General features: G+C 43.6%; 1 protein-coding gene across 1 annotated transcript in view; it reads right to left on the bottom strand.

Moving 5' to 3' along the window:
* LOC133349904 (neurobeachin-like) overlaps positions 1 to 25,751 on the bottom strand; it is a 515,983-nt gene that overhangs the window by 134,437 nt on the left and 355,795 nt on the right. The window contains 4 exon segments of the mRNA XM_061563758.1: positions 8,004 to 8,024; positions 8,190 to 8,252; positions 17,717 to 17,785; positions 17,787 to 17,797. Of these exon segments, the coding sequence (XP_061419742.1) occupies positions 8,004 to 8,024; positions 8,190 to 8,252; positions 17,717 to 17,785; positions 17,787 to 17,797 (164 nt within the window).

Here is a 25,751-nt window from a genome sequence, read left to right as displayed (position 1 = left end):
GGTTTTCTAGTGATGTATGTTGCAGTGATGGAAATGGGCCAGAATCTGTTGGAACGCCGTGGTGGGAGTGAAAAATTGAACCCGACTGACTGCGTTTTGTAAGGAATTAAGAATTTATCTTTTTTTTAATTCACTTGACACACAGATAGACTCCTAGACTAATAGAGAAACCTACAGACACACAGAACCCCACAGACCCACTCAGAGACCCACAGACACACACAAAACCCCACACACATGCTCAGAGACCCACATACACACACAGAGACACACACATGAAGTGATGCTCATCCTCCTAGTGGGGGGCTGGGGGGGGGGAATCATTTATGAGTTCCCCCAGTACTTTCTTCCAATTTCCAGCACTGGTAAGTTGTGAAGCAATGCCTGAATCCTCTACAGTGTGAACTACAGGTGTAAATATTTCATCATCAGAGAGTACAGGATGGGAAACCTGTTTGCATGAGTGCCTGGAATTCTACGATACGATAGATATAGGGATGTACACTCGTACCCCCCTACCTACCCCGTGCCCCCTGCGGTGGAATGAATCATCACAATTCTGTAAAAAAATCTACGTGGAAAATGTGTTTCTAGTGGCTGCAGATCTCACATGACCCTATTACATACAATACACACAAATAGAAAAATAAGCAATTCTTCTATGCACAATTCAACGCATGCAACGCGAAACTGAATAATACATATTGCTGTTGATGCCATCGATGCATCATCACTTTCCTAGCGGGCACTACAACACATCCCCCCCGTCTGTTGCTAGACATTCATTCTTAGTAAGCAAACAGTTGAAGCGATTCTCTGTGAAAGTGATGGCAGAGTTGAGGAAGGACCACTGCCGGTTCCATACAGAACACGCTTAATTCAAACAGAGTGCAGGAGCTTATTTCCTCGGGGGCAGGAGGTGAAGGAGTAGCTAAGAATAGCCGGCTCTTTGGAGGCTGTGGATGATGGGTAAAGATGCACAGGGAGATCTCAGGTTGTTGTATTACAGTGCGGCATGCATACAACTGGGGAATTATATGCAGTTTATCCTGGCTGTCTAGGCGAGTATTCTGCTCGATCTCCCTGCTTCGAGAGGTGTGAATGGAAGGATGCATACAAACATAAGCAGGAAACAAAATCAATACTGTGTTTTCCTTTCGTTTGTAAAAACTATACACCTTGTAACACGATTTTTGTTCCTGGGTAGTAAGTGTTATTTTCTAATTGATTATGCCTCAAAAGTATAGAAAATACTCTTTGGTTCTTTCGGTAAAGTCATGTAGAAAGAAAATGTATTAAATAATATAATACGACGTTTTGATTGCAACACAAGAAACTTTCATCAGGTAAGAATGAATGAGAAAACAAACCTAGTAAACTTAGACATGTAATGCAATACAACAGAGAGAGCCAGCTAACACAACAGTCAACACACACCCTTACCTGGTTGAAAAAAGGTACATTTCAAAATATCACTGTCCTGGTCACAAAAGCAAAGTTTGTGGAGAATAATAGCGATTTTCTGTACTTTTGAGGCATAAGCAAATAGATAATAACACTTACTACCCAGGAACAAAATGATTTTTTTTGTTACACAGTGATCAGTGCAAACATGGACCTTGTTTTGGTGATCCACAAATATGTTTTCTTTTGATAAAAGGGCAACACGAGTAAAAAAAGAAAGTGTTTACAAATAAGCCCACGTAAAATAAGTGGAGGCATTTCTATTTTTATCGATATCAGAATTATAGAATTGAAATCTGCTCTCCCAACTTGCCACCCATGTCGATCGGTGAGCTTTACCTGAACTGCAGGGCTGCAAACAATGTCAAATCAAATCAGTGTCTCACCGCTCAACCATGCACGGGGAGGTTTCTATTCGAGCGTATGGCAATACATTTGAGGATCTAATTGCCAGCCAATGTCGAGGTCCGCTAGCCACGACGAGAGGGCTTTAGCAAATACTCTGTGTAGTTTTGCTAGACCTCCTCCTCTGGTGAAGGTGCGCAGACTGCAGTGGTTCACGGTGTGGTCCATAGTTTGAGATCCATTGGGAGGATATCATCTTCTGCAACACAGCAAAGCCACTGATGACTTTCCACCAAGTGATACTAATTCTGTTGACCCTGGAATAATGACGGGATGAGTTGACTACCCACTGCTCTTTCCAAAGTATTGCTAAAAACAGTCTTTTAAACATTTTTATATCTACACGTGTTACTGTGTAAATTAATTAATTTGCTTCAAGGAGAGGAAGATTTGTGAGGATGGGATGGGGCTGTGAAAGCTTGAGCAGCATGCAGACACTGTGGTTGGCTTAACCGAGGTCACAGGAGGCGAATGAACATCTCATAAAGCATGATAGCGATGTAACAATGAAGATGCAATTCGTGTGCAATGCAGTGAATGTTTGCGTCTTTGCCCCGGCTGTTTTATAAATTTCCACATGATGGGCCACTATGTTGAGCTATCATTTGTGGCCAGGTCGCTTCTGAAAAATAAGTTAATAACTCAGTGAGCTTTGCCTGGTAGGATGGGGATGGTTTTGTGTTATTTGTTTGTGTTTGAGTGATTTGTTTACCTTTCTTGTACTTTGCACTACTACCGTGTGTTTGTGTTGCTCGCTGTTGTAACGTTCTTACCCCGTGCCCCAACTGGACATCTGTGAAAAAGAGCTTAATAGCTCATCGGATTCCTCCAGTCTAAATACATTTTCTGATTCTGATTTACAATGACGAGGCGGTGGCGCGGTGGCGTGACAGCGTGCTTTGCTATTATCTGAAGGTTTCTGTCCAAATTCTGGTCATAGGTTGAATCGGCCGTTCTCGTGGGTTGATCAAACAAGTGCCACTTTGCAAAAAGTAAAATTGTGAACGAAGGTCACGGTCCATTAAATACACGCACTAGGAGCAGAGGAGCATGAGGCGGGAGAGAGTCAGAGGAGGGGTAACTAATTATCAAAGGGAGATCAAGCCTTTGCTAGAACCCTGCTCAAGACACAGCCTTCATGGGTCCCCTTGGCTCCTCAACCCGGTTTCCCACGACTACTTAGCCCCCCCCAACCCCCAAAATAAAAAGCAACTACGTGCCTGACATTCTCAGAAATATACATACAAAGATAAAGACCCCCCCGTATAAGTGCAAGTGCTGTTAGCGAGCACCTATGAAGGCCGGAATGGTACACTAGGGAGTGGGTGGCCAGTACCACGCCCGACCACCTTTGTCTCCCCAAGTGGCGATGTTTACACTCTGCACCAGGTACTCATTTGAGGCTGAGTCGACCTAGGGGAGGCCCAGGATCGGTTTCAATAATCGTCACTGGTGTTGGCCATGAGTGGGAATTGAGCCCGGGTCGTCGGGTTTGTAGCGCAGCACGCTAACCGTTAATACTACTGCTCGCATATGCATGATCACTTTACAGATTCACAGGAAATATTTTACATCATCACTGAAATTAACTAAGCTCCAATCTTGACATCAAAACAAAAAAGTGTATTTACGAAATAGAATGGAAACTAACTGCCAGTATCCTCTGCACCTGAGAAAAGCTGAGAACTCTTCAGCTAACAGATGGCTTGGCAAAATGTTTTCCTGGCATTTGAGAGTAAGGAGAAGCCTTTCCAAGACATCTGGAGCCTCTCCATCAAACCCTTTCTGGGCGTCAGGCAAGAGTGCCCATCCCTGTTGTGACTGTTAACCCCTCGCAACGCGATAGCGGAAACGTTTAGAGTTGTTTATTTCCAAGTGGAATTTAATCATCGTTGCAAAATGTACTTTAATGCGGCTATTATTTTGCTTCTGTACCCAAAATGTGATTTCTTGTTTAAGGACTCAACAGAGGTTATTGTCACAATCGCTCACTTTCATCTTTTTGAATTATAATTCTTATCCAAAGAGTTGGGGCTCTTGACATCCACCTCAGACCTGCAGCATCTTTGCAACCGTCAAACTAAACGCTTTTAAATCAGAGTGAGAAAATGCCTCGAGAAAGAGCTCCCTGCACTATACTATCCTCGTGAAATAGCAAAAACGCACAAAGCGAGGCACTTTCTTGCCCCAGCGGGAGATCAAAAGTCCCATCTTAATGTAGACAGTCTCCCGCTGATGTGAATAAATAGGCAACAACGGGTCTTAGACAAATTATGGCAGCTTCTCTGAGACGTAGAGACCTGCAGGATATATAAACAGAGAGGTGGCTCCCGTAATTGTATCTCCACACACCCTGAACACCGTTCATTAACAGCGGGTTAAATAAGCAACTGTGCCACGCAGCTGCAGGTTTCCAGTCAACAGCTAGGAAGGAGCCAAATGGCCTATAACATCAGTGTCCCACTGACACTCAACTGCTAATTATTCGGCAGCCTGTGGAGGAAGTAAAGGTACTCTGCACTGTGGTTAAAGAAGATTACGGAATCGTTTTTTTGTTGCATGGGATAATTACAGAAGCACTTGTGCTCATGTCTTTTTAAACTGACAATAAGTTACGCCTTTTTCTCCCAATTTGATCTTAATTTCAGTATGCATATATGTCTAGCGAAGGTAGCGAAGACGTTAGGATGCTTGAGACAAAAAAAATACAATGATGGTTATGACTGAAGGCGTTAGTGATGGTGATGTGAACACTGCCACTGCAACAGCAACCCCCATCCTGTGACGACCCACCAATCCATACCTCCTAAATGCACACTGCTCAAGTTAAACGGTTAAGGCTGAGTTAACCTAGGGTATGCCCAGGCAGGTGCAGAGTGAGACGTGAGCACTGAGATGTGACGATGGCCACATCACCACTCTCATTTCGTGTTTCACTCTTAAAATTGCATTTGTCAACAGCAGGTGGCTTAACGGTCGACATTGCGAAACAGAGAACGCCTGTATTTTTTATGCCATGGGACCAGGCATGGGAGCATTGGAAAAAACTATGCATTCCATTTTCTGAGTCATTAACCTTTAAGTATCTTATGCAGTTTAGGCATCATTGAAGAGACATGGTGTAGTACTGAAGCACATATGGCTGCCTCAGGCTATGGCCACATGCAGATATATGAAGGAAAAATTAATTTCAATGTCCACTAATATTGTAAAGTGCACATTGGAAGATGATAATAGGGCAATAACAGTCATTGCCATATTTGTTTACACCATAAATAACCTCAACAAGGCAGATAGTCACTTTAAATTCATCCCACAATGGAGGAGACCTATTTTCTATGGCTGTCCCATTCATTAACCTCTCCCTGTTAATACACGAGCACCGATGCATGCGACTGCTGCGTGCTGTGAGCGAGCGTAGAGAGGACCCCTCTTTCTTAAAGTGAACTGAAACTATAAACGAAATGTTTTTATTTTACCAGGTAAGGCCCACTGAGCTATATAGCTCTTTTTAGAAATGTCCTGACCACAAATGATAGCTCAACAAAGTTGCTTATCACGTGGAAATTTTAAGCGGCCAAACACTCTAAATGGAGGGAAAAACCTGAGGACCTGGAGAAAAATACACATGACCACGGCGAGAGAAACATGCAAAATCCAAATATACAGCAGGCGTCAGGGTCAGGATCGGACTCACGATCTCCTGTATATCAGGCGAGTTAGTTAACACCTGGCCATCGTGGTGCCACTGGACTGCTTAGTAGAATGCCAGTATGGGAGTGCCACAACGCTGTCAATCCCACTGTCTGACAGAGCCTGTCATTGTCGTCACGTGACTGGCAGTTTACAAGCGCCGAGCAGTGCACCAATCCACTGAGGCCAATGGTTTATTGACTTGCTGCCAATCTGTGGGAAAGTCGCCTTTCAAGTTGTCCACACTGACTGGTGGTGGTGTGTGCCCATGTTTTACATGCATATCCAGCGAGGTAGAATTCGAGGGATATCAAGCAGCTGTTATATTCACGGTGTGCACAGAGTTTGGGAAACCTTTTCGAGAATGTGTGCGGGGGGTCTCCCTCGGGGCATTCCAGTTTCATTATGCTTTTGCAGAAGTCGTCAAAACCCAGAAAAAAAACTTCTCTTGGTAAATATACCGTATATTTTATATACGTGAATACATCTTGCGTGACCAATGTGTAGATGTTGTGGCTGCGTTGTATACCTCTCTGATGTGCTTTAAGGTTGTACTACGCGTCGTCTGCAACGATGTATAACATTTCGCTTCACGTTCTGGAAGCATCTTCAAGCGCTGAATACCGAACGCTCAATTAAGGAGTGGAATACACACCCAAATTAGTTCCTAATGAAGCTCCCAGCATGCAAAATAAAACTTCAAGCAGCACGCTGACAACACCCGGTACGACCCAAAAGCACATCGGAGGGCTATAATGTGTGCATTAAACATAAACGTATCGCACAGAGGCACGAGCAATCCCAGTCAAGGTTGTTGCAGTGTAAGCCTTGGGCAGAGTACACCAACACTCGTGGCAGACGGGTCCCGAGGACACCACCACATGGGAATGGCAAATCCCATCAGCCAACTCACCACCATGCTGGCCGGCCATCTTTAACAGGGAAACGTACACAGCTCTAACTGGTCAGTGGGTATCTGTGGTCACTCACGACTCCCAGAATAGAGTCTGACCAAAACTTAGTTCAAACAACAATTTGAGACGATTGTATGCACTTAGGAGCGAGTGGGTGATGAAAAATTCATCACCCATGAGGCCACATTCACACAAATGAATGTACCCCCCCTCTTATATTAATTATTAGTTTCTATTTTTTTGTCATTATGATATCATTTTACTTCATTTGGCTGGGTAACTCTGTGGTTAAGAGAGCTCAGCTCTAAATCGGAAGATTGTAAATTCAAACTGTGGTCAGGGGCAGCGGCAACTTATCATTTATCCTGGGGGGATGAAACTAGTGCCACCTTTACTGCTACTTTCACCATAGGGTTACAATAAAAGAGGACTATGAGCTTTTCAATGCCACACATTCGGGTCCAACACATTTATATGACCATTTTATGCACTCGACAACATATCTTGGTCAGCTGCCGAATGCAATAAATCCGTATTTATTTAAAATTATGTCATATGGAATGGAGTGCAGGAAAAGCAAAGATTCAGGAATTAGAGTTATCAATGCTTCCAATGTATGGCTAATCTGCCTTGACCCAGTTCTTAGAAAAGCTATCTGTAGCTTAAAACTTTTTTTCACAATGTATGCTATTCACACTGTTGCAGTTAGTTCCCACTGAGATAGAGATGCCATATCAAATATCAGTGCAATCATTTTCGGGATGCTTCAATCTCTGTGAAATAATAACCGAGGGCCGTAGACTATCTACTTTCATGGCGTTTCCTTGAAAAGCCAGCCGGTTTTCCGGGCTTGCGCTAGTTTTCTATGATGGGTTTTTCCCCCGTCATTTACAGATTTGAAAGCCAAGAGAGCAGAATTTTCTATCCGTGCCATCAGTCAAGGGCAGAAGTTAACCGTGACTTTACTCGCAAACTCAGAAGCAGATCTGCATAGCGTCTCCGAACATGACCGGCTCATCAGACGGATCTGTCCATGAGGATGTTATCATGCATAGTTGCATCGCATTTTCGTTTTTGCTATTATTTTAATCGTCGTATATCTTCCTGCTCCAATGTGCATGGGATTGTGCTCTTAACTGATACTGCTCCTAAGTTAGTGGTAGAATTCCACATGACTATGGCCAATCTGTGAAAAAAACAGCCATGGTTGACTTCCCACCAAGTGATAAGATTGGGCAAAATCAAAACTATTTTGCTAGTCTTGCTAAATTGCCAATCAGGCAAAAGGCTAGAGTGGAATACACATGTAAAACATGTAGTGGTAAACACAGTTTATAGGTAGAATCCAGAATGGATTGCATATATGTGCCTGTGTGCATGCGTACACATTATTCACGCGTACACACAAACACATATATAGCATATCCTAAACTGATGCTTCCCTTCATGTCTCTTAATACGTCCCCTTACATTGTTATTCGAGATATCAGAGCGAACATATACTGTTTGATGCTAGATGCAACCAACCTTGCAGCTCTTTCTGCTTGTCTGTTTTTGGCACAAGAAAGTTGAGGGGTCCAGACAAAGAAAAAAAAAGAACACAAAATTAGGAGTCAACATCCCTCCGTGGCAACGGTGGAAATCTGCGAGTGCGTGCAGAGAAGGGACGGCAGGGACCGGAGTGGGGGTGAGGGGTCATGGGGCTCATGGCACCTCGTGCATGGTGAGCAGGTAGTTGAGAATGCTTTGTAGTTCGTCGTCCTTGACTCCCCGATCCTGCGCACGCAGACAATACACACACACACACACGTGAATCCTCGGACGCGCACGTGCACGCACGCAACGCTCCTCGCAAAAGCATTTTTCTCTGTCTTCCTTCGCATGTCCGGCCGAGCCGGTGTGCGCACAAGCACGCTGCATTTCGATGTGACGAGCGAAACGTCTCTCTGCTCTGCTGATCACATCCCGTTGGTGCGTTTTATCACGAGACAGGGATATTTTACGTTCAGAATCCCTGCGTCAAACTGCACGTGCCGTACAACAGGCCTCGAGAAAATGTCATCAGAGAACGACTTCGAAATTCGCGTGAGTAGGCTTTTTATCCACAATGGTTGACACCTATTCATGTGCACCACAAAAATGTGTGTTGCATAGCAATCAAAAGAACAAAAAAATTCACTTCACAGCTGAAATTTCCGAAATTAAGTGACAAGGCACGTTTATTATGACGGAAGTTTATTTTGGTTATTTTCAGCAGCCATTTGTGACCAGCCTGAAATAATCAGATCTGATTTCAGATTTCGATTGATTCAACCACTTCTGCTAAACCTTTTAACTTACTCGCATCACACTATGGGGACCTCATTTGCCAGTAAAAATATGATAATTGGTTCTTTACCCTTCTATCTGGCAACAAAACTGACACCTTTTTGCAAGGAGTCATGTTTGCATAGACCGCAATACCTGCAGTCATAAATACATCTGTGCATTGTCCTTGAGTTGTGCGCCTTTTGGCGTCATCTGGTCCAACCCATATGAGACTAGGCTCGAAGGAAAGCTGTCTCGGGTGTGGACCAATCAACTTCAAGGACAGTGCACATTATCAGAGTTATGTCTTTTGTTTGTATTTATGACTGCAGGTATTGCGGTCTATGCAAACATGACTCCTTGCAAAAAGGTGTCAGTTTTGTTGCCAGATAGAAGGGTAAAGAACCAATTATCTTACTCGCATCACTTACACATACTCTTCCATACTCTGTTAAGGAAGCTAATTTTCAGTAAAACTATAAACACAACGAACACACAAATTAGAATGAAATATTACTACTGCGTTAGAGTGACATTGAAACATATTTGTCTGCAATAACGTGACTGAATGTGCACTGAAAAAGAACCATTGCCCAAAATGGGACCGAAACGTCACTGAAACGTCACCTGTTTTTTATTTTAAGGCCACGAAAAGTTATTGCCGAATGTGTTGACATTTTTTTTTTATTGTGCCTGTTGTACCACTGCTAACGAAGCAGCATCGCCTCAAATAATGTGTCTGCAATAATGTGATCTTGGAAGTTTTATTTATTTAACACTATGGACGTTAAGCTTCTTTGGGGCCCTGGTGTTGACCGTGGCTATCAGGGGGAAATGTTTTTGTTTTTCACTGAAGTGGTGTTTGATTGCCCAGTGCGTGGACTGGCAGTACTGTTTTCCCTTAAGCTAATAGCCTAAAATTAAGAGACAATAAAGATAATACTGCACTTTAAGAAATGTTTACGTGTTCTGAGTTCGGTGAAGCTTTAGTACTCTTTACTCGATATCATGGATATGAAAGATCCTGCAGCGGCGCTCTTCCGTAGCAGAGAATGATGGCCCCGGTTTTTGTTCACAAATTATATTACAAGTCTTTGTTTTTCTCACTTCAACAAAATACCCCCTACCTGGCTATTTCTCATAAACTTAAGTCTTCTTCTGTAAATGGGGGCTGGACATCCCTGCAAAAGAAATGTTTGCATTTCAGTGGACTATTTCAGCATAGGTATCTCTAAAATGAAAAAGAAGGAATTGTTATGCTGGGTTATTATTTATAATTAAAAAAAGGCAAAGTTATTTTTTACAGGAATAAAATTACATTTTGATTACATCATTAATAAACAGTCAAACTTTATATCCTAAAACTTATTTCTGGATTTTAATGAGGTCACTGGATGTCAAGAGTTGTTGGCTCAGTAATTTGACATTGTGCTAAAGCCCGACAGAAGTTCATAAATGGCCAGCAACAGAAGACCACAAAATCCGTGTTTATCATTCTAGACCACAGCTGCAAACGTCCTGCGAGCAATCACCTTCTAAAGGGACAGCACGACGGACAAGGGTGTGCTGTGGTCAGAACCACAACCGGCCATCTTTGTCTCTCCACTGCTGATGTTTACAAAGCACCATTTGCAGCTCGTCATTTGAGGCTTAAATGACAGAGTGGGAGACTCGGGGCAGGTTCAAATTCCACGTGCAGGGCCAGGAATCGAACCCAGGCCATGGGGTGGATGAGTTCATAGCACAGTTCGCCAACGATTACAAGTTGCTTTCACATGTGCCAATAATTTGTGACGCTTCCGATGAAACGTGTATTTAACCTTGTACACTACTGTCTTGCAGCTGACAGAAGTCAACCAATACTGCCAAATAAGCGAATTAGTTATGGCAAGACTGCTGAGTGTTCATGAAGTTATATAATTCGCTTTTTGAACATGACATAAACTATATATTATAAAGAGTTGATATTAAAGGAATATGTTATCCTGTATATATGTTGAACTTATTTCGCACTCTACGTAGCCAACTGTACTGATTGTGTTGGCTGATTGTGTTGTTTTGAAAATGCATGGTGTTGAATCATAACGGTCAATCAAAAATAATATTAAGCAATTCCTCAGTTATATGCTAGTTCGCAAAAGAGTGATCGTAACTTATTATTTTCAGAAGTATTATTAAGATTTACAGAACAAAGCTGGAGACAGCGTGCAGAAAGCGTACATAACACTGCCTTGTAATGCCCACCCATGCTGACAAATGCACACGCATGCATGAGCTCGCAATTAAACTCTCCCCAAAGATTGCTTCCCCTTCCATGGCAGAGTTCACTTCTTAAATGTCAATCTTGTCCAAGCCATTCACCATGGGGAAAAAAACCAACATATTCCAGATAAACAACCAATGCATCCGCTGAACTTTGTTATTTTCAGGAGCTATCCAGCTGGCAGTAATTTTCATAACGCACGAAGAGTGGCACATCTCATGCATACTCGCGAGTCTGAGCAATGCAGTGGAAGAAAATGAAGTTACCCACAGGTCTAGAGTGCAGATTGAAATGCCAGAGGAACATCCAGAAAAGCAGAGATCATACACGGGTTACCCACACAATGCCTGCACTCGCCATTCAACAGACACGTATGCATGTATGTATGTTGAACTTCTTTTGCACCGTACATGGACAACTGAGCTAATCGTGTCCATGAAGCAACAAGAGCCTTTAAGCTGCACCATGCCACTGCTATGGTTTCTTGCAATTTCATCAAAGGCTGCGCGTACTGCATCATGCAGTGTGGCTTCTTGCTGTTCCACTCTACAGCGTCTGATTTAACAGGGGAGCACCCTCTGATATCTGACTTAGCAGGTGCCCTCTATGGCATGGGATGTATCAGTGTATAGTTTGTACTAAGAGAGAAATTGCCTGCCGCTGTTGATAGAAAAAAAGCATGCCTGCACGTGGTGGGAAAATGAGAGGCAGCGAAAGAGATGTTCAAGTGAAGAAGCCTCTCCGTTCTCAAGCCAGAGTGGTGCGCATCTCTGTTGGCAGCCCTTAACCCAGCGGTCGGGAATCTATGGCTCACGAGCCATATATGGCTCACGAGCCATATATGGCTCTTCCGGTGACGGCATATGGCTCCCAGACAATTTTGAGTTGAAAAAAATAAATCAGTTTGAAACTGATTTTAAAATACTTGTGATATTGCTTAATAATACTGTGTCATTTTAAAGTAAACAGAAATGAGTTATGAAGATAAATTTCACGGGTCACGGGTCCCGTGACCAGAAGTCGCATTAAAAGTAAGACATATTTAATTTATTATACGTTAAAAATACTATATGGCTCTCAATGAAAGATATTTAGAAATATTTGGCTTTTATGGCTCTCCCAGTCAAAAAGGTTCCCGACCCCTGCCTTAACCGGTGGTGAGCTTTTCACGTTCCTCTGGCTCGCGCGAGCCTCTAGTCAAGGGTAACCTGTGATGACCACTCACAATGTCGTCATGAATTAATAATGGCGGGGGGGGGGGGGGAATCAGCCTTTCCAGTAATGTGGTTTTCCAGCATGTTGAAAATTATTTTCAGCAAATTTACGTTTGAATGAAATGTAATTATCACTTACCACTTAAATTGCATAAACATGCAATGAATAGTAAGTAAATATTTACAATTTACCATCAGTGCAAACATCACCATGGCTTAAATTGAGTCTCTAACAAACACCAGAGTGAGAATTCTGAGGTTCACTCTTTCGTTTTCGGAATATTGATTGTCGCAATAAATTGAGTGCAATGATAAAGAAATATATCTCGTTAAAACCTTAAACACATTTATAAACGAGAGGGTGCAAGGTCACCAATAGCAGGCCATGTGATAGACTGGGGCACTCAACGGACACGTGCCCTTGGGTGCCGCATGCCAAACTAAACTATGAATATTTTACCAGGTAAGGCCCACTGAGCTATATAGCTCTTCGTCAGAAGCGACCTGACCAGAAATGACAGCTCAATGAAGTGGCTTATCATGTTGAAATGTATTGCAGACAAATACTCTCAACGCATGTTGATTCTAAATGTGGAGGGAAAAACCGGAGGACCTGGAGAAAAATCCACGTGGCCACGGAGAAGAACATGCAAACTCTAAATATACAGGCGTCAGGGTCAGGATCGAACCCACTACACATCCTGCATACCGGGCGAGGTAGTTAACATCTCGCCACCGTAGCGCAAAGTGGTGCAAAGTGGCGACAAGATGCCGCATTTGCCTGCGAGCAGCTTCATGAGTGCACCCACGCCGCTCGTGCCGTTGATTTTTTGTTAATGGGGGGAGGAGCCTCACCGTACATGGATTCAAAAGGCTTTACTGTACTCACTTTATCGATCTCAGAAGGATGATGGGCTAAGGCAACCCCAAACCGGGATTTAAAGTGCCAACTTCCAGAATATGAGGCAAAGTGCACGAGCCAGAGCATCACCCATGCAGAGGAGGGAAATAAGGGTTGGATATCTATATATAAAAAAGGGAAATTTGTGAATATATGTGTCTGTTCGAAATGTTTAGCACACTTCCCAACATGCAACAAACTTGAAATTTGGCATGTGGACAGCTTCCAGACTGTAAACAATGCAAAACGTATCAAATTTTGTATTTTGGGGGGGGGGCGCAATAATGAATATATTTTGCACGGCAAGTGAGCGGGTGACGTCACATCTGTGACTGTCACCCGCATGCGGCAGCGTCACGCAGTGTGCCCGCTGACGTCACGCACCCCCTTCCCACCCTCTGCGTAGGCCGTGTATTAATCCAAGACAAGAATCCAAGTCTCGGGCAAAGCCGGGTAGTAAAGCTAACAAAAAAAAATAACCATGGTGTGCATTCGTCATTGCATTTCAAGAAGCTACAATCAACAAATACCAAACAAGAAGATAACGATATATAAAAATCCATTGTAACAACATCTATAATGAGTACAGAGTAGGTATTTTTTTTATTATGTTAAGGAAACATTTACTTATTCCTAAAGATCGCTCCCTGGCCCAATTTCACCAATTTAGGTAAGATTACATGTCAGTGCAGGGAAATCAAACGGCGCGCTCACTTTTCTAGGCAGCTGTGGGCTAAATGTAATGAATCGTAGCCAACTCAGCTGGCACTTCAGAAGCCCTCGGTTCGCAACTTAGCCTGTAAGGAATGTCTAAATAAATCCTCAGATGGCAGCTCCAGTTTGAAGTATTCATGCCAAAGCATTGACTGAACAATGGCCGCAATGGGACACTGCACAAATGCATTTTGCAAACCTGGCTTTCAGAGCCACGATGATGTAGCAAAGTTGACACTGCACTGTACATATGAGAGATGTAAGTTTGGATTAAAATAACGTTACCTATCTATGTTCTACTCTTTAAGGTTTCATTTGCTACGCAATAACTAATGGCATCTAAAACTGTTTGGTGAAACCTAAAATCTGACATCCAAACTGTGGCAGGGCACTCCTCAGATGTTCAGAATGTCCCCAGAAGATAACCACGCTGCTGATTCTCTACCCTTCTCTCCTCTGTCCCTGAATACTTATGTAGAGTTCTTGCAAGGACGCGCCAGGTTTGAGTCTGGGGGTCACGAAAAGGGCACGGGACCACGCCCAGAGAAATCATTCAAGAAGGGCGCGAGGGGATTTGGGGGAAAAACGAAACCATTTTTTAATTTACCAGGTAAGGCTCACTGAGCTATGTAGCTCTTTTTCAGAAGCCAACTCGCCACAAAAGACAGCTCAATGAAGCGGCTTATCATGTGGAAATGTATAGCGCGTGTTTCTAAATGTGGAGGGAAAAAACCGGAGGACCCACAGAAAAATCCACACGACCACGGAGAGAGACATGCAAACTCCGAAGAGGCAGGTGTCAGGGTCGGGACCGAACCCACGCCCTGCTGCATACCAGGTGAGGGAGATAACATCTCCGAGCCACCGTGGCGCCCCACAAAAATCCAGAAACATACAGATTGACGGGAGAGAGGAGAGAAGAAGAGAGCGTTTATAAGGAGATGCGAGACAAAGACTCGGGGCACCGGAGAAGAAAAGGATGGACGTCAACAATAGGGAAGGTGCTCTCCACGTGTTCACGTTGGCGCTGAGCGGAACAATAAAATTCCGTGAGCGGCACGACTCGTGTGCACTGCCTTTCACTTCCATCCTCATCACTCCGTGACTATGATGCGCCCTTCCCCTTCCATCTCCTTCCACATCATCTCCCCCTCCTGGTTTTGCTTCTGATTGAGTAAATGGGAGATCTTCTTGGTTCTTTCGGTAAAGTCACGTAGAAGGGAAATAATAAAATAATAAAACGAATGCATAATAAAAATTTGTTTTAATTATTAAATGAAGCATAATACTAATTTAATTTATTATATTATTTTATTATGTTTAAATTTTATTATTTCCCTTCTACGTGACTTTACCGAAAGAACCAAGAAGATGAATCCCTGCAGTCACGAAAGCTTTAAATCGAAATTTAAATGGGAGATATTGTGCCCTCGATCATTACATCTCGCCGTGAAATTCACCGACTGTGTGAGGTTGCAGTGGTCGAGATGACAACAGTGCGCTGTGTCTCGCCACTGACTGCTCAATCTGCGTAATTTGTGTGTTTTTTCCTTTTGTTTTCAGCTATGACTTTGAACGTGTTGTATACGTGCACGCACTTGCCCTGTGCAGCATCTTGAGATGCGTACAATCTAGATGCAACATGAACTCAAATCATAATTGTTATTATGACCGCAGCTCTCTTCAAATTTCAAAGTGTTTTAGAGGCACTGCATTACAGTATGCTGTCCTCTATCAATTCTGAAGGTTAAGGCCTAATATGGTTGTTTACTTACTACCGCGTGTGTCTCTGTTATAAGACAATGTTGAAGATGAATTTGGTTAGGTTTAAAAAAAAAGGTGCGATTTGCTAAAAAAAGACTAAGTGCAAAGAGGTGTATAGCTAGCACCACTGGTATAAGCATATACAAGCTTTGAGAACTTACTTTTATCAAGTGACCAATTAAATCACGTGAGAGATAACTACATCGAAGAGATTTCAGAATAATTTATGTGGTGTCCATCTTAAGGGCCCATCCCCATATCTAATATGATGTGCTGTTGACTAAAGACGCTTTGCAATAAAGGTTGTCTCATGACAAAACTCGTATACTGCACCTCAATTGTACCATACACGGCAGAATATGCTTGTGATGTACACACACCTTGAATGTGTGTTGCTCAGTAAGACCCCCCCCCCCCGCACTTTGCTTTATTGCTTTACCTACCTTTCAATTGAACCTGTATTGCAACCAGTGCACTCTTATGTTTTCATCATTGCCTCGAAGACACTCATGAGATATCCTGCAATTGATCAATTTTGTAGCAGTTCATCCGCATTCAATTACGTTGTCCCCTTGTGTGCTGACCATTACACGGTCCCTGCAAACAAACCCCTGAGTCGTTGCCTGACACTTTTTTTTTGTTCGGCTCAAATTGAATGGGGCCTGAGCTCAAAGGCCACCAAGAACAGGGCTCAAGACGTGAAATGCCTCCAAATATTGCAACTTAAATTTTGCCGTCTCAGCCACAGGACGCTTTTTAGCACGCTCGCCCACAGTGGAAATTGGTTATCTCATTCAGCAAAGGGGGCAATCGCGGTCTGATTGTGACGGGTGCAAATAGGTGATTGTGTATTTGGAACTGTCAAAAACTATCTTGGAAAGTCAAGATTTTGCTTTGCCTTCCCAAGTCTCGATCTGCAATATTTTTCCAAGGCAATCCCTCTGCTTACAACCAGGTGAGAACCAATAACAAGTCAAACCTTTTTTTACAGCAAGACCTGCGAATCAACACGAGAATCAATCCAGTTGGATCATAGTAAGTGTCATTCCAGGATGCAATCGCCACACACAACAATGGACAAAGTAAAATGTCAAGCGTCCCCCTGGTCAAATGCGCAATGAACGGTGCTGAGCTCTGTTGACAGCTCTGAACCAGTGATGGGAAGAATTCCATTGTTTGGGGACGCCATGGTGGCATAATGTTAACTACCTCGCCCGGTATACAGGAGGTTATGGGTTCAATCTCGACCCTGACGCCTCCTGTATATTTGGAGTTTCCATGCTCTCTCTGTGGTTGCGTAGATTTTTCTCCGGATCCTCTGGTTTTTCACTCCACATTTTGGAATCGTGCATTTAGAGTATTTGGCTGCTATAGATTATACATGATAAGCCACTTCGTTAAGCTATTATTTGTGGCCAGGTTGCTTCTGAAAAAGAGCTATATAGCTCAATGGGCCTTACATGGTAAAATTTAAATACTAGCAAATAGTAATAGTAGACTTCCCACAAAATAGTACTAATTTTATGTGCCCTATACGGATGTTACGATGATGAGCCAAAACATTGTCAAATTCAAACTTGCGATCTTATAACTTTGCCACATGGCATTATAAATAAATCGAAGGTCGCTGAATATTTTGATGATACTTTAAACACCTATGTATGCCAAATTTTAGATAATACATTTTAATGTGAACATTTAAAAATTATATATGTATAAAATTAATTTTGCAGTTCATAAGATGTTGAGCATATGACACATTTCTTGATTGTTGGTATAGATGCAACAAAGATGACAGCAATGATAGCCACAACTCAAAAACCCACACCACTTTCTATACCAACCATCAGATATCCATTTGTATTCCCCGCCATGTTGCATTAACCAACCAGAATTTTCTTGCACTTAGCTCTTGAGACTGGACAAGATCACGCTCTGAGGCTTAACAGTGGAGATATAGTTTTCTGCCTACTTTAGATTTAATGTCATTGGATTCTGGATACTTTGCACACGTAATTTGGCTCAGCTGTTCCATGGGAAGAAGAGGGTTCTCCAATGGATTGCGGGCTACACTTACCTTGAGAATGAGTTGCTTCAGGAACAGCAGCATGAAGGCTCGGAGTGACACCACCTCCTTCTGGGTAGGGCCGAGGACCGTCTGTCGATCGCACGCATCGCACACATAACACACATAGCACACAAAGATCCACCACTTTAGTCAGAGACCGCTGCTATAGCAAGGTTTGTACGCGAGCACATATTGAGGCCGTCGTAAAATGCGAGGCGGCCAAGTGGGGCCATTGCATCCAGCCAATTCCCAGTGCTGATACCAATCACACCAAACCAAGAACAAGATTGAGCTGACATAGCAGGAGCACCAAGCCTTGTTCAGATACCAATTTTACTGGTAGGAACCACCTGGTTCCACCAGCCCACAGGGGATTATTGTGTCCGTCCGTCCGTCGTGCATCCAAAAATGGGAGGGGTGGGGCTGGGTGGGGCTGGGTGGGGGGTGGGAGGGGTGGGGCTGGGTGGGGAGGGGCTGGTCACACCGTGGTGCCCTTATAAAACTCAACGTTTAACCTACTCATGACGGCTTGTGCCCACCCTCACAGTCGGCCATATTTGCGGAATACACCACGCCGCCATTGACCCTGACCACTGACCAAGCAACCCAACGTTCCTACCAGCTCCCTCCGCAGGAATGTGTTACTTTGTAAATGCACATGGCCAGAAATCAACTGCTGTTCGTTGGCAGTCTAGTACTTTGCCTACTCCATTATTCCCCTCCGCACAATCACACCCCATCTTTCAAGAGCATAATGTTCCTTGCCACGGTCGGGTATCTGTGCGGTGTGATGTATCGTACTTGCCACGGTGATGTGCACTAACATTGGTTTGGTGCAGCAGCATTGCGTGACAGTGTGCTCTAACTCCATGGTGTGGCAGCACTGCACGCGAGATATTGCCACAGCAGCTTTGCACAACAGCAATGAGCAGCAACGCATTCCAGAATGGTGAAAAAAAATAGGATTCAAAATAAGGAAATGAATCCTAAACCACGATTTAGTTTGCATACAGAATGGCTGTGAACTATTTATCCTGGTCCAATGATCATAGACGATGGATTTATAACGGTTCCATTGGGTTTCTGGATATGTTCGCCATTTATTTCTACACTGTGATGTCCTCATGATTATTAACAAACTTTCCCGCCATCCTTATTCTTTTCGTGGAAACGCCATTTAAAAATAATGCAACATCCATCCAACCCATGCACCCCTGCCCTCCCTTCTCCGCTATTTATTACACACCATCCCCATCAAGGTTCGCGACTACATTTGTCCCTGCTTGCTTGGCAGAATGTTTTCCAATTAATCGTGGTGTGATTTTCTTGCGCTGTACAACTAAATTGCCTCTTCATCATTGTTTCCCTTCTGTCAGTGCCAAGGCTCCAGGGAAAGCATTCTGTCCACACACCTACCTCACGGACCCATATGGTGTGTCCAACTTTCATGTTATAAAAACGATTGTTGAAAACTTATCGGCATTATTATTATACGCAATATGAATTATGTATTTAGAACTTCTTTTGCACCATATATAGCCAACCGTGCTAATTTGAGTTGTGTTGAATGAATAATGAATGACAATCCACGGGTTAATGCCATCATCCACACTATTTAAGATAAATAAGTTAGATTGGGCATGAAGACATCACTAGAGCATTGCTGGATGATGGTCAAGTGTGACAGCCAATGATTGTAAAGCACCCGAGAGAAGGAGATGGAGTGATGAAATCAGTTCATGCACAGGTGCTGGATGAATTGTTGCATTAAAATAGTAATGCAAAGGAACCTGCCTGTTCAAATGAACAAGGGTCAGTGCTCACCCACGTTGAGAGGAGTGGGAAATTACAAAATTCCATACAGGCCTTCAGCCTCGACAAACGATCAGACCTGATTAGTACCAATTCTATGGACTCGTTAAGGATGATGGGTTGAGTCAACCTATTGCTGGTATTGAATTCATAACCATAACACTGCAAGGTCAACAATTGAATGGCAGTGGCAGCATTTTATTTCATGCAGTATTCTCATCATCATCAGCCATGATCGATCCACTGCTGGATGAACGCCTCCCAAACCATCGCCATCCTTTCACGGTCCTGTGATGCAACAAAGCACCCCGCCCAGCAAAAAAAATTAAGAACGCGAAGCTCCCTTTAACGAGCGCACATATTGTGCGTGCAAACTCGACCGCTGCCCTCTGCTACTCGTGTTAATGTAACACCGCTCAGGTAATGTTCTCAATCCTGCCAGCGGCAGCATCTCTCTCTGCAATACTCGGAGGGCCTGGTTGTAAATGACAAACAGCAGCAGTTGGACAAAGCGTTTCAGACAGCACTGCAGGAGCCAATATAATAGCACCCTTTGGCTGTAAATTTTTATCATGCGCTGTCAGAGACGCCGCTTGAATTCAAGCCAAGCATGTATGAAAAGCATTCTATTTGGCAATTTTTATTCACCTACTTATTTCTTGGCCTGGAGAAGATAAGACGCTTCTCAAGCGTGAGGTATAGGTAAACATAATCCACAGCCCTCGCGAGGTGATGCAAAGGAACCTCAAATCATTCCTCTCAAAATGTCTCCCAGCTCAGAGAGCAATTGGGAGGCACTCAGAGGGGTGAATTCCACATTCCCCTGGCAGAGGCTGGTCACTCCGTAGAGCATGAAAGAATGTCATAAAATAGCCAGCACTGCATACCAAATAAGTCAAGGAAGCACTGCATGTACGAGTACAACGGACAATTACATTTTGATGTTAGAGTATGCGGTGTAAGGTTAAGCGGACATCATAGAAGTTACTGATGTTAAAGTATTCATTACAATGTGTCCATATGCTTTCTACATCAGAGGCATGGAAGACCCATGAAAGTTGATAGATAAATAAATAATGTCTATTTATAACATCTCATATGTTATATAAATTATACAGAGGGCCTGAACTCAACTAATCGCACCCCCCAAAAAAAACTTCATGAATTATAATATTGGTTGCGAAAGCTTCCGTGTTAAATGTCACATTTCTCACTTAATGACGTTCAATGCAGCACATTCAAGCCACCCTTCAAGAGCGTCTCTCTGCTCGAGTGACCGTAAACGAGTGTGCGCTCATCTCGACTGACTCGTGGCCCAGACCCAGTGGTAATTTGTTTACCTTTCTTATACTTTGCACTACCATCATGTTTTTGTACTATATGTCGTTGTAACGTTCTTACTACTGGACATACTGAAAAAGAGCTTAAGAGCTCATCGGATTCCTCAAGTACAAATAAATATTCTGATTCAAGAAGCAGCCCTCTCCACGAGACAACTGTTGTTCGCAATAATAAATTAAAACGTGTCCGATTTATAAGGCGCGCAGGATTCATTGCAGCGAGTCGCCAACACATGCCAGAGGGTGCGTCGGGGCAAAGTCCGAGCTTCGCCCGAGTGCCCTTCCGCGCGGATAATTCTGCAACTGCCTTGAGCAGAGTGCGTCGGACCGCTGGCTCGTTGTGAAAAATCTGCTGGAAATGAATTCCGTGTGCGGGGAGCGGAAAGGGTGAAGCGACGTGTGTTCGTTCCAGCGTCGGGGATCAGCCTTAATGACGTCGATTTCGTTTGGCGCTTGTCGGGTTCGGGCATCGTGGACGGCAAGTCGTGTGTGCTGGTGGTGAATCAAGTTCTGTGGCTGATGGTGAATCAAGTTCTGTGGCTGGTGGTGAATCAAGTTCTGTGGCTGGTGGTGAATCCGCAACTCATGGCACAGGAGAGCAGCCATCTTGTACACTTCCCACAAAGCGGTGTTTGTTTTAGCAACTGCATAGGGATGATGGGTTAAGTTGACAAATTCAATCTGGACATGAACTGGCAGCGTTTTTTACGTTTTGATTTTCCGGTGGAAAAAATGCTTCCTTCTGCTACCATTGAATATTTCAGTGAACAGCGAGCACATGAAATATAATAGGCCTCTAAAACGTATTATCGTCAAACTCCTTGCATAATGCCCCAAATGACTTGCATATATTTGTTTTCCTAAGCACTATAATAGCTTTCCATAATGACATATAAAATAAGGTATGCAGGAATAAATTAAATCATTAATTTCTATCCCAATTATTGTGCTGAAAGCATAGGATTATTACGTGTTTATGTTTCTCAATTTTAAAATTGAGTACACTAATTTTAAATGTCTAACCGTAATCTTCAGAATACAATCGTCTCGTCTTACAAATATGTAACGAGGTCTTAAACAGCCACGGTATGGAAAAAATATATTTAGCAACTGCCCTAATTAATGACCAGGCAGGATTCGAATGGCAAACAGACGGAACCAACAATGATGAGACATTATAGAGGAGAACCACCGTAATGGGTATAATTAAGCACAATTAATACTTTTCCTTGAGGAATTATAAAGGATGTGAAACAATAACAAACAACATTGTGGTGTATATTTGTTCATGGCTTTAGCAGCACCTGATTCCACACTCAACTCAACGTGTTGATTCAAATCTCTCACGAATCTACGTAATGAAGGCTGTGAGTAAGTAAGAAGTCACAGTGCTGAGCTGTTGGCTGAACTCTTGGCTCACACTTGGAAGATTGCCACTTCACATCCCAGTCAGGGGTTGACTTGGCCCATCGGCCCTCTAAGGCCGATAAAATGTATACCACTTGGTGAGACATCCACAGGAATCATCCTATGAGTAGACTGGTGCCTACCATAGGAATGTCGAATTTCCACCCCTGGATCTGGGCCGACGACACAAACGAGTGCTATCACAATGCTCTACTTTGGCTTGAAAACTCAAAAGGTACATAGCTAAAAACATTTTTAAAAAATTGCATATTTTGAAAGCAGATGTCTGCTTAGGTAAGATGCCAGCACCTACAGCATAAATGCCTGCAGTACGAGTGGTAAAATGCCACTCGTGTGTCTTGTGCTTCTGATGGTTTGAGCCCAGGATAAAAAAAAAAAAACATTGTATGGAACCCCATATTAAATTGGTATGCGTACGAATTAAGCTATATCCAGCTGCTGAGGTTAAGATATGCAGTGTCAACGAGAACCAAATGTAAGACTCCTGCACAGATGAAGCAAGCATACTTAGGGACGTTAAGATCTCCTTGAAAAGACAGTGGGGAAAAGGCCCAAAGGCATCCTTATCCATGTAAGTCTCCTGCCAGGATGCATCCGTGCTGCTGGCAGGATGCATTTCTCTCTCTGAGTAATGACGTAACGCCCATAATTAAGCGTAGCCCAGGGGTGCTGAAACAGAGCGGTGCGACTTGCCGTGTGGAGATTGGGAAGTTTCAAACCCAGCTTATCATCCCCTCCAGCATTGCGGTACAATAAGCGGCCACTCTGTGGCCAACGGACAGACGTCGTAATCCCACACAGAGACTGACTGTGAGACTTTCCACTGCTGCCCCTGAGACCATAAATAAAAGATGAACGTTGATAAAAAAAAACGTTCGTTTGTGCGGTGGAGACTATTGCACGAATCGATATTGAAATGAAATCAAACAAAATTCAACTGCCATGCTTTGAGGAGCAGTCCTGTCAAATGTGGCTGGGACAGGTGGCTACTCGGCTTCCTGCAGCTTTGAGGGCTGAATGGTTTGTTCCGTGAATGTGACTTTGGAGTTAACGATGGAGTGACACCGGGAGACTGGACCCCCCTATGGTGACAGGTCTGTACGTGCAGACAGACTGACAGCTGCTCCGTGTCTTCATCAACCCGTCAGCTCACTCAGCCGCTGGCTTCATCACAGTCGAAGTGCGGGATGTGGGGGAGGGCGGTGGCCTTGCCGTGTCAGCGGAGAGCAATAAGTCACGACTACCTCGACCCCCAGAGCATCCACACCTGCGCCACACACGCACCCCATCCTGCATCGGAGCCTTCTACATATCTCGACCTGTTGACCCCCCCGCAGAGATTCCCGCAAGCAGGGATACGAGAGAGAGGAATTGCAAGCAGGTTTTCACTCTACGCTCTGTGCAGAGGTAAGCATGCACTTTGCAAATATTAATAGAGTGCGGTGTTGCACACCTGTGGATTCGCGCAAAATGTAATCACACGTGTGGTGATATGGCGAGCACGCCTCTTTCACAGTCGTAAGGTTGCGAGTTCAAATAGCGATCTGGAGTCAAGCCAGCCCATTGTTCCTCTTCGACTGATTAAAAAAAACGAGTACTGCCTCATTAGAAAGTCGAGTGACTGCCCTTTGCAGAGGTTGACCTCTGTCATAAAGACGTGCAATTTCAAGCACAAGCGCACGTCAACCAATTGGACTTGGCAATGCCAAAGTCGTGGTTAATCATGGAGACCTTGAAAAGCCTCCACAGCTGGCCTGTGCACATGGCGTGCACTTACATGCAAATAGCGCATATAAATTAAAACCTTGAATATCGCGGCTGGGATGGCCATTGCAGCAGATTTAGCATGTGGCAGATCAGATGTCGACTATGAATGGCCAGTTAGATAACCTCGCGTATGGTCCGCAAATGTAACCAGTAATTCTGGCCGAAACATCTGCCGGCACCGCAAGGCAGACGATACGCAGGGTGTGTATACCATTGGTGCTAAACAGTTAACAACACAGAAATAACATCTGATGATACCCGAGTACTGTATACAACCATTGCCAAGACACTTAGGGCTGCACGCGTTCAGCCGGGGAGAGCAGTGGTCACAGCGTAACGACTCCGACACGTTGGTTGAGTTTAAAAGGTGTGAGAAGCTTTATCTTCTGCAGCGTGCGTTCACTTCAACTTCCACCATCTAAAGCGCCCCGAAACACTCCTCTCTTCCCCGTTCTTTTCCTCCAGTTTCTCTCCATCCGATCACTTTTCTCCTCCCGTCCCTCGTCACAGCTCTTCACGTCTCCCATACGCTGCTGCGCACACCTTCTGACCTCTCACTTTCTGCGTCGGGAGGTACGTCCGACGTCATTTCGTCTCCCCTCCACCAACGGCGAGTGAGCTACTCATTCATGAATTGCGCTCTTTCAGCCAATAGGGAGACACGCTGCTCGTTGGCTCCACGTGTCCACAATAATGCTCGCGAGCACGTGTCTGCCCGCCTCTCTGTTAGCCCAGGTAAATACTCTATAACAGTACTTACCCCGAATGTCTAACACGTCACCCCTTCCTCCCTGGCGATGCAATGAATGTTTCTATCCAGGGTTGTGGTTTCATTGTAGAATTCATCCTTTTTTAACACTGCGGCCAATTTAGTAGCTAATTATAGCTTCCGGGGAGCATGTACAGTCAATAAATACAAAATATATCAATCGATTAAACATTTTCAGATGCATGATCTTACGTGCATACAATGAGTTTAAATAACACTGGTCAACAAAAAAAAAATTCTGGCCTGGACTTTTGCAGCTGTTTTAGACTAATTTCAGGGTGTTGATTCCAAATCTGATCTCAGATTTGCTCTATCACATAATTTTAATGCTATCGGCATACCCCATTTTCATTGATTTTACCCGAAATTAACTGTCACTTATGATTGCAAGTTGTTGCGAGTCAGTGACTGCTTTAGTGTTAAAATATGGTGCTGTATTTTTAGGATAGTGTGTTTATATCATTAATGTAGATATCCACATTTATTTATTATTTTTCTTCTGCAGTTTTTATTGAAAATGCAATATTTGATATCTCAAAAACCTGATGTGATAGACAAAAACTGATGCCAGATTTGGAATCAGCACCCCAAAATTACCTTAAAACCGTTGGAATACCTTATGCCAGAAAAGTGTGTTGACCAATTGTAATCAATATTAATTGAATCAGTGCATCATTACACTCCTAATACTCTCGCAATCAGACGATTATAGGTCCAAATTCCATTCAGAGATCTATTGAGTCTATCATCCTTGCAGAGTAATGAAAAATGAGCACCACCACATTGTGGGAAGAGTGGCCCTTGCACAAAGTTGTGGCTGTTCCTCGACTGCTTCAGGATCACAGATGGAGATAAGAGCTGCCCCTTTGCTCATTCTGCGCGAGGAGATGATGCTGACCTTTTGACCTTGGATATATTTGCTCAGATA

This window comes from Lethenteron reissneri, chromosome 32 (genome assembly GCF_015708825.2).
Source record: "Lethenteron reissneri isolate LAM-NWPU_2019-01 chromosome 32, ASM1570882v1, whole genome shotgun sequence".
In the NCBI taxonomy this organism is placed as follows: Eukaryota; Metazoa; Chordata; class Hyperoartia; order Petromyzontiformes; family Petromyzontidae; genus Lethenteron; species Lethenteron reissneri.
Note: the sequence above shows the minus strand (reverse complement) of the source record. Positions and strands in the feature narration are given on the sequence as shown.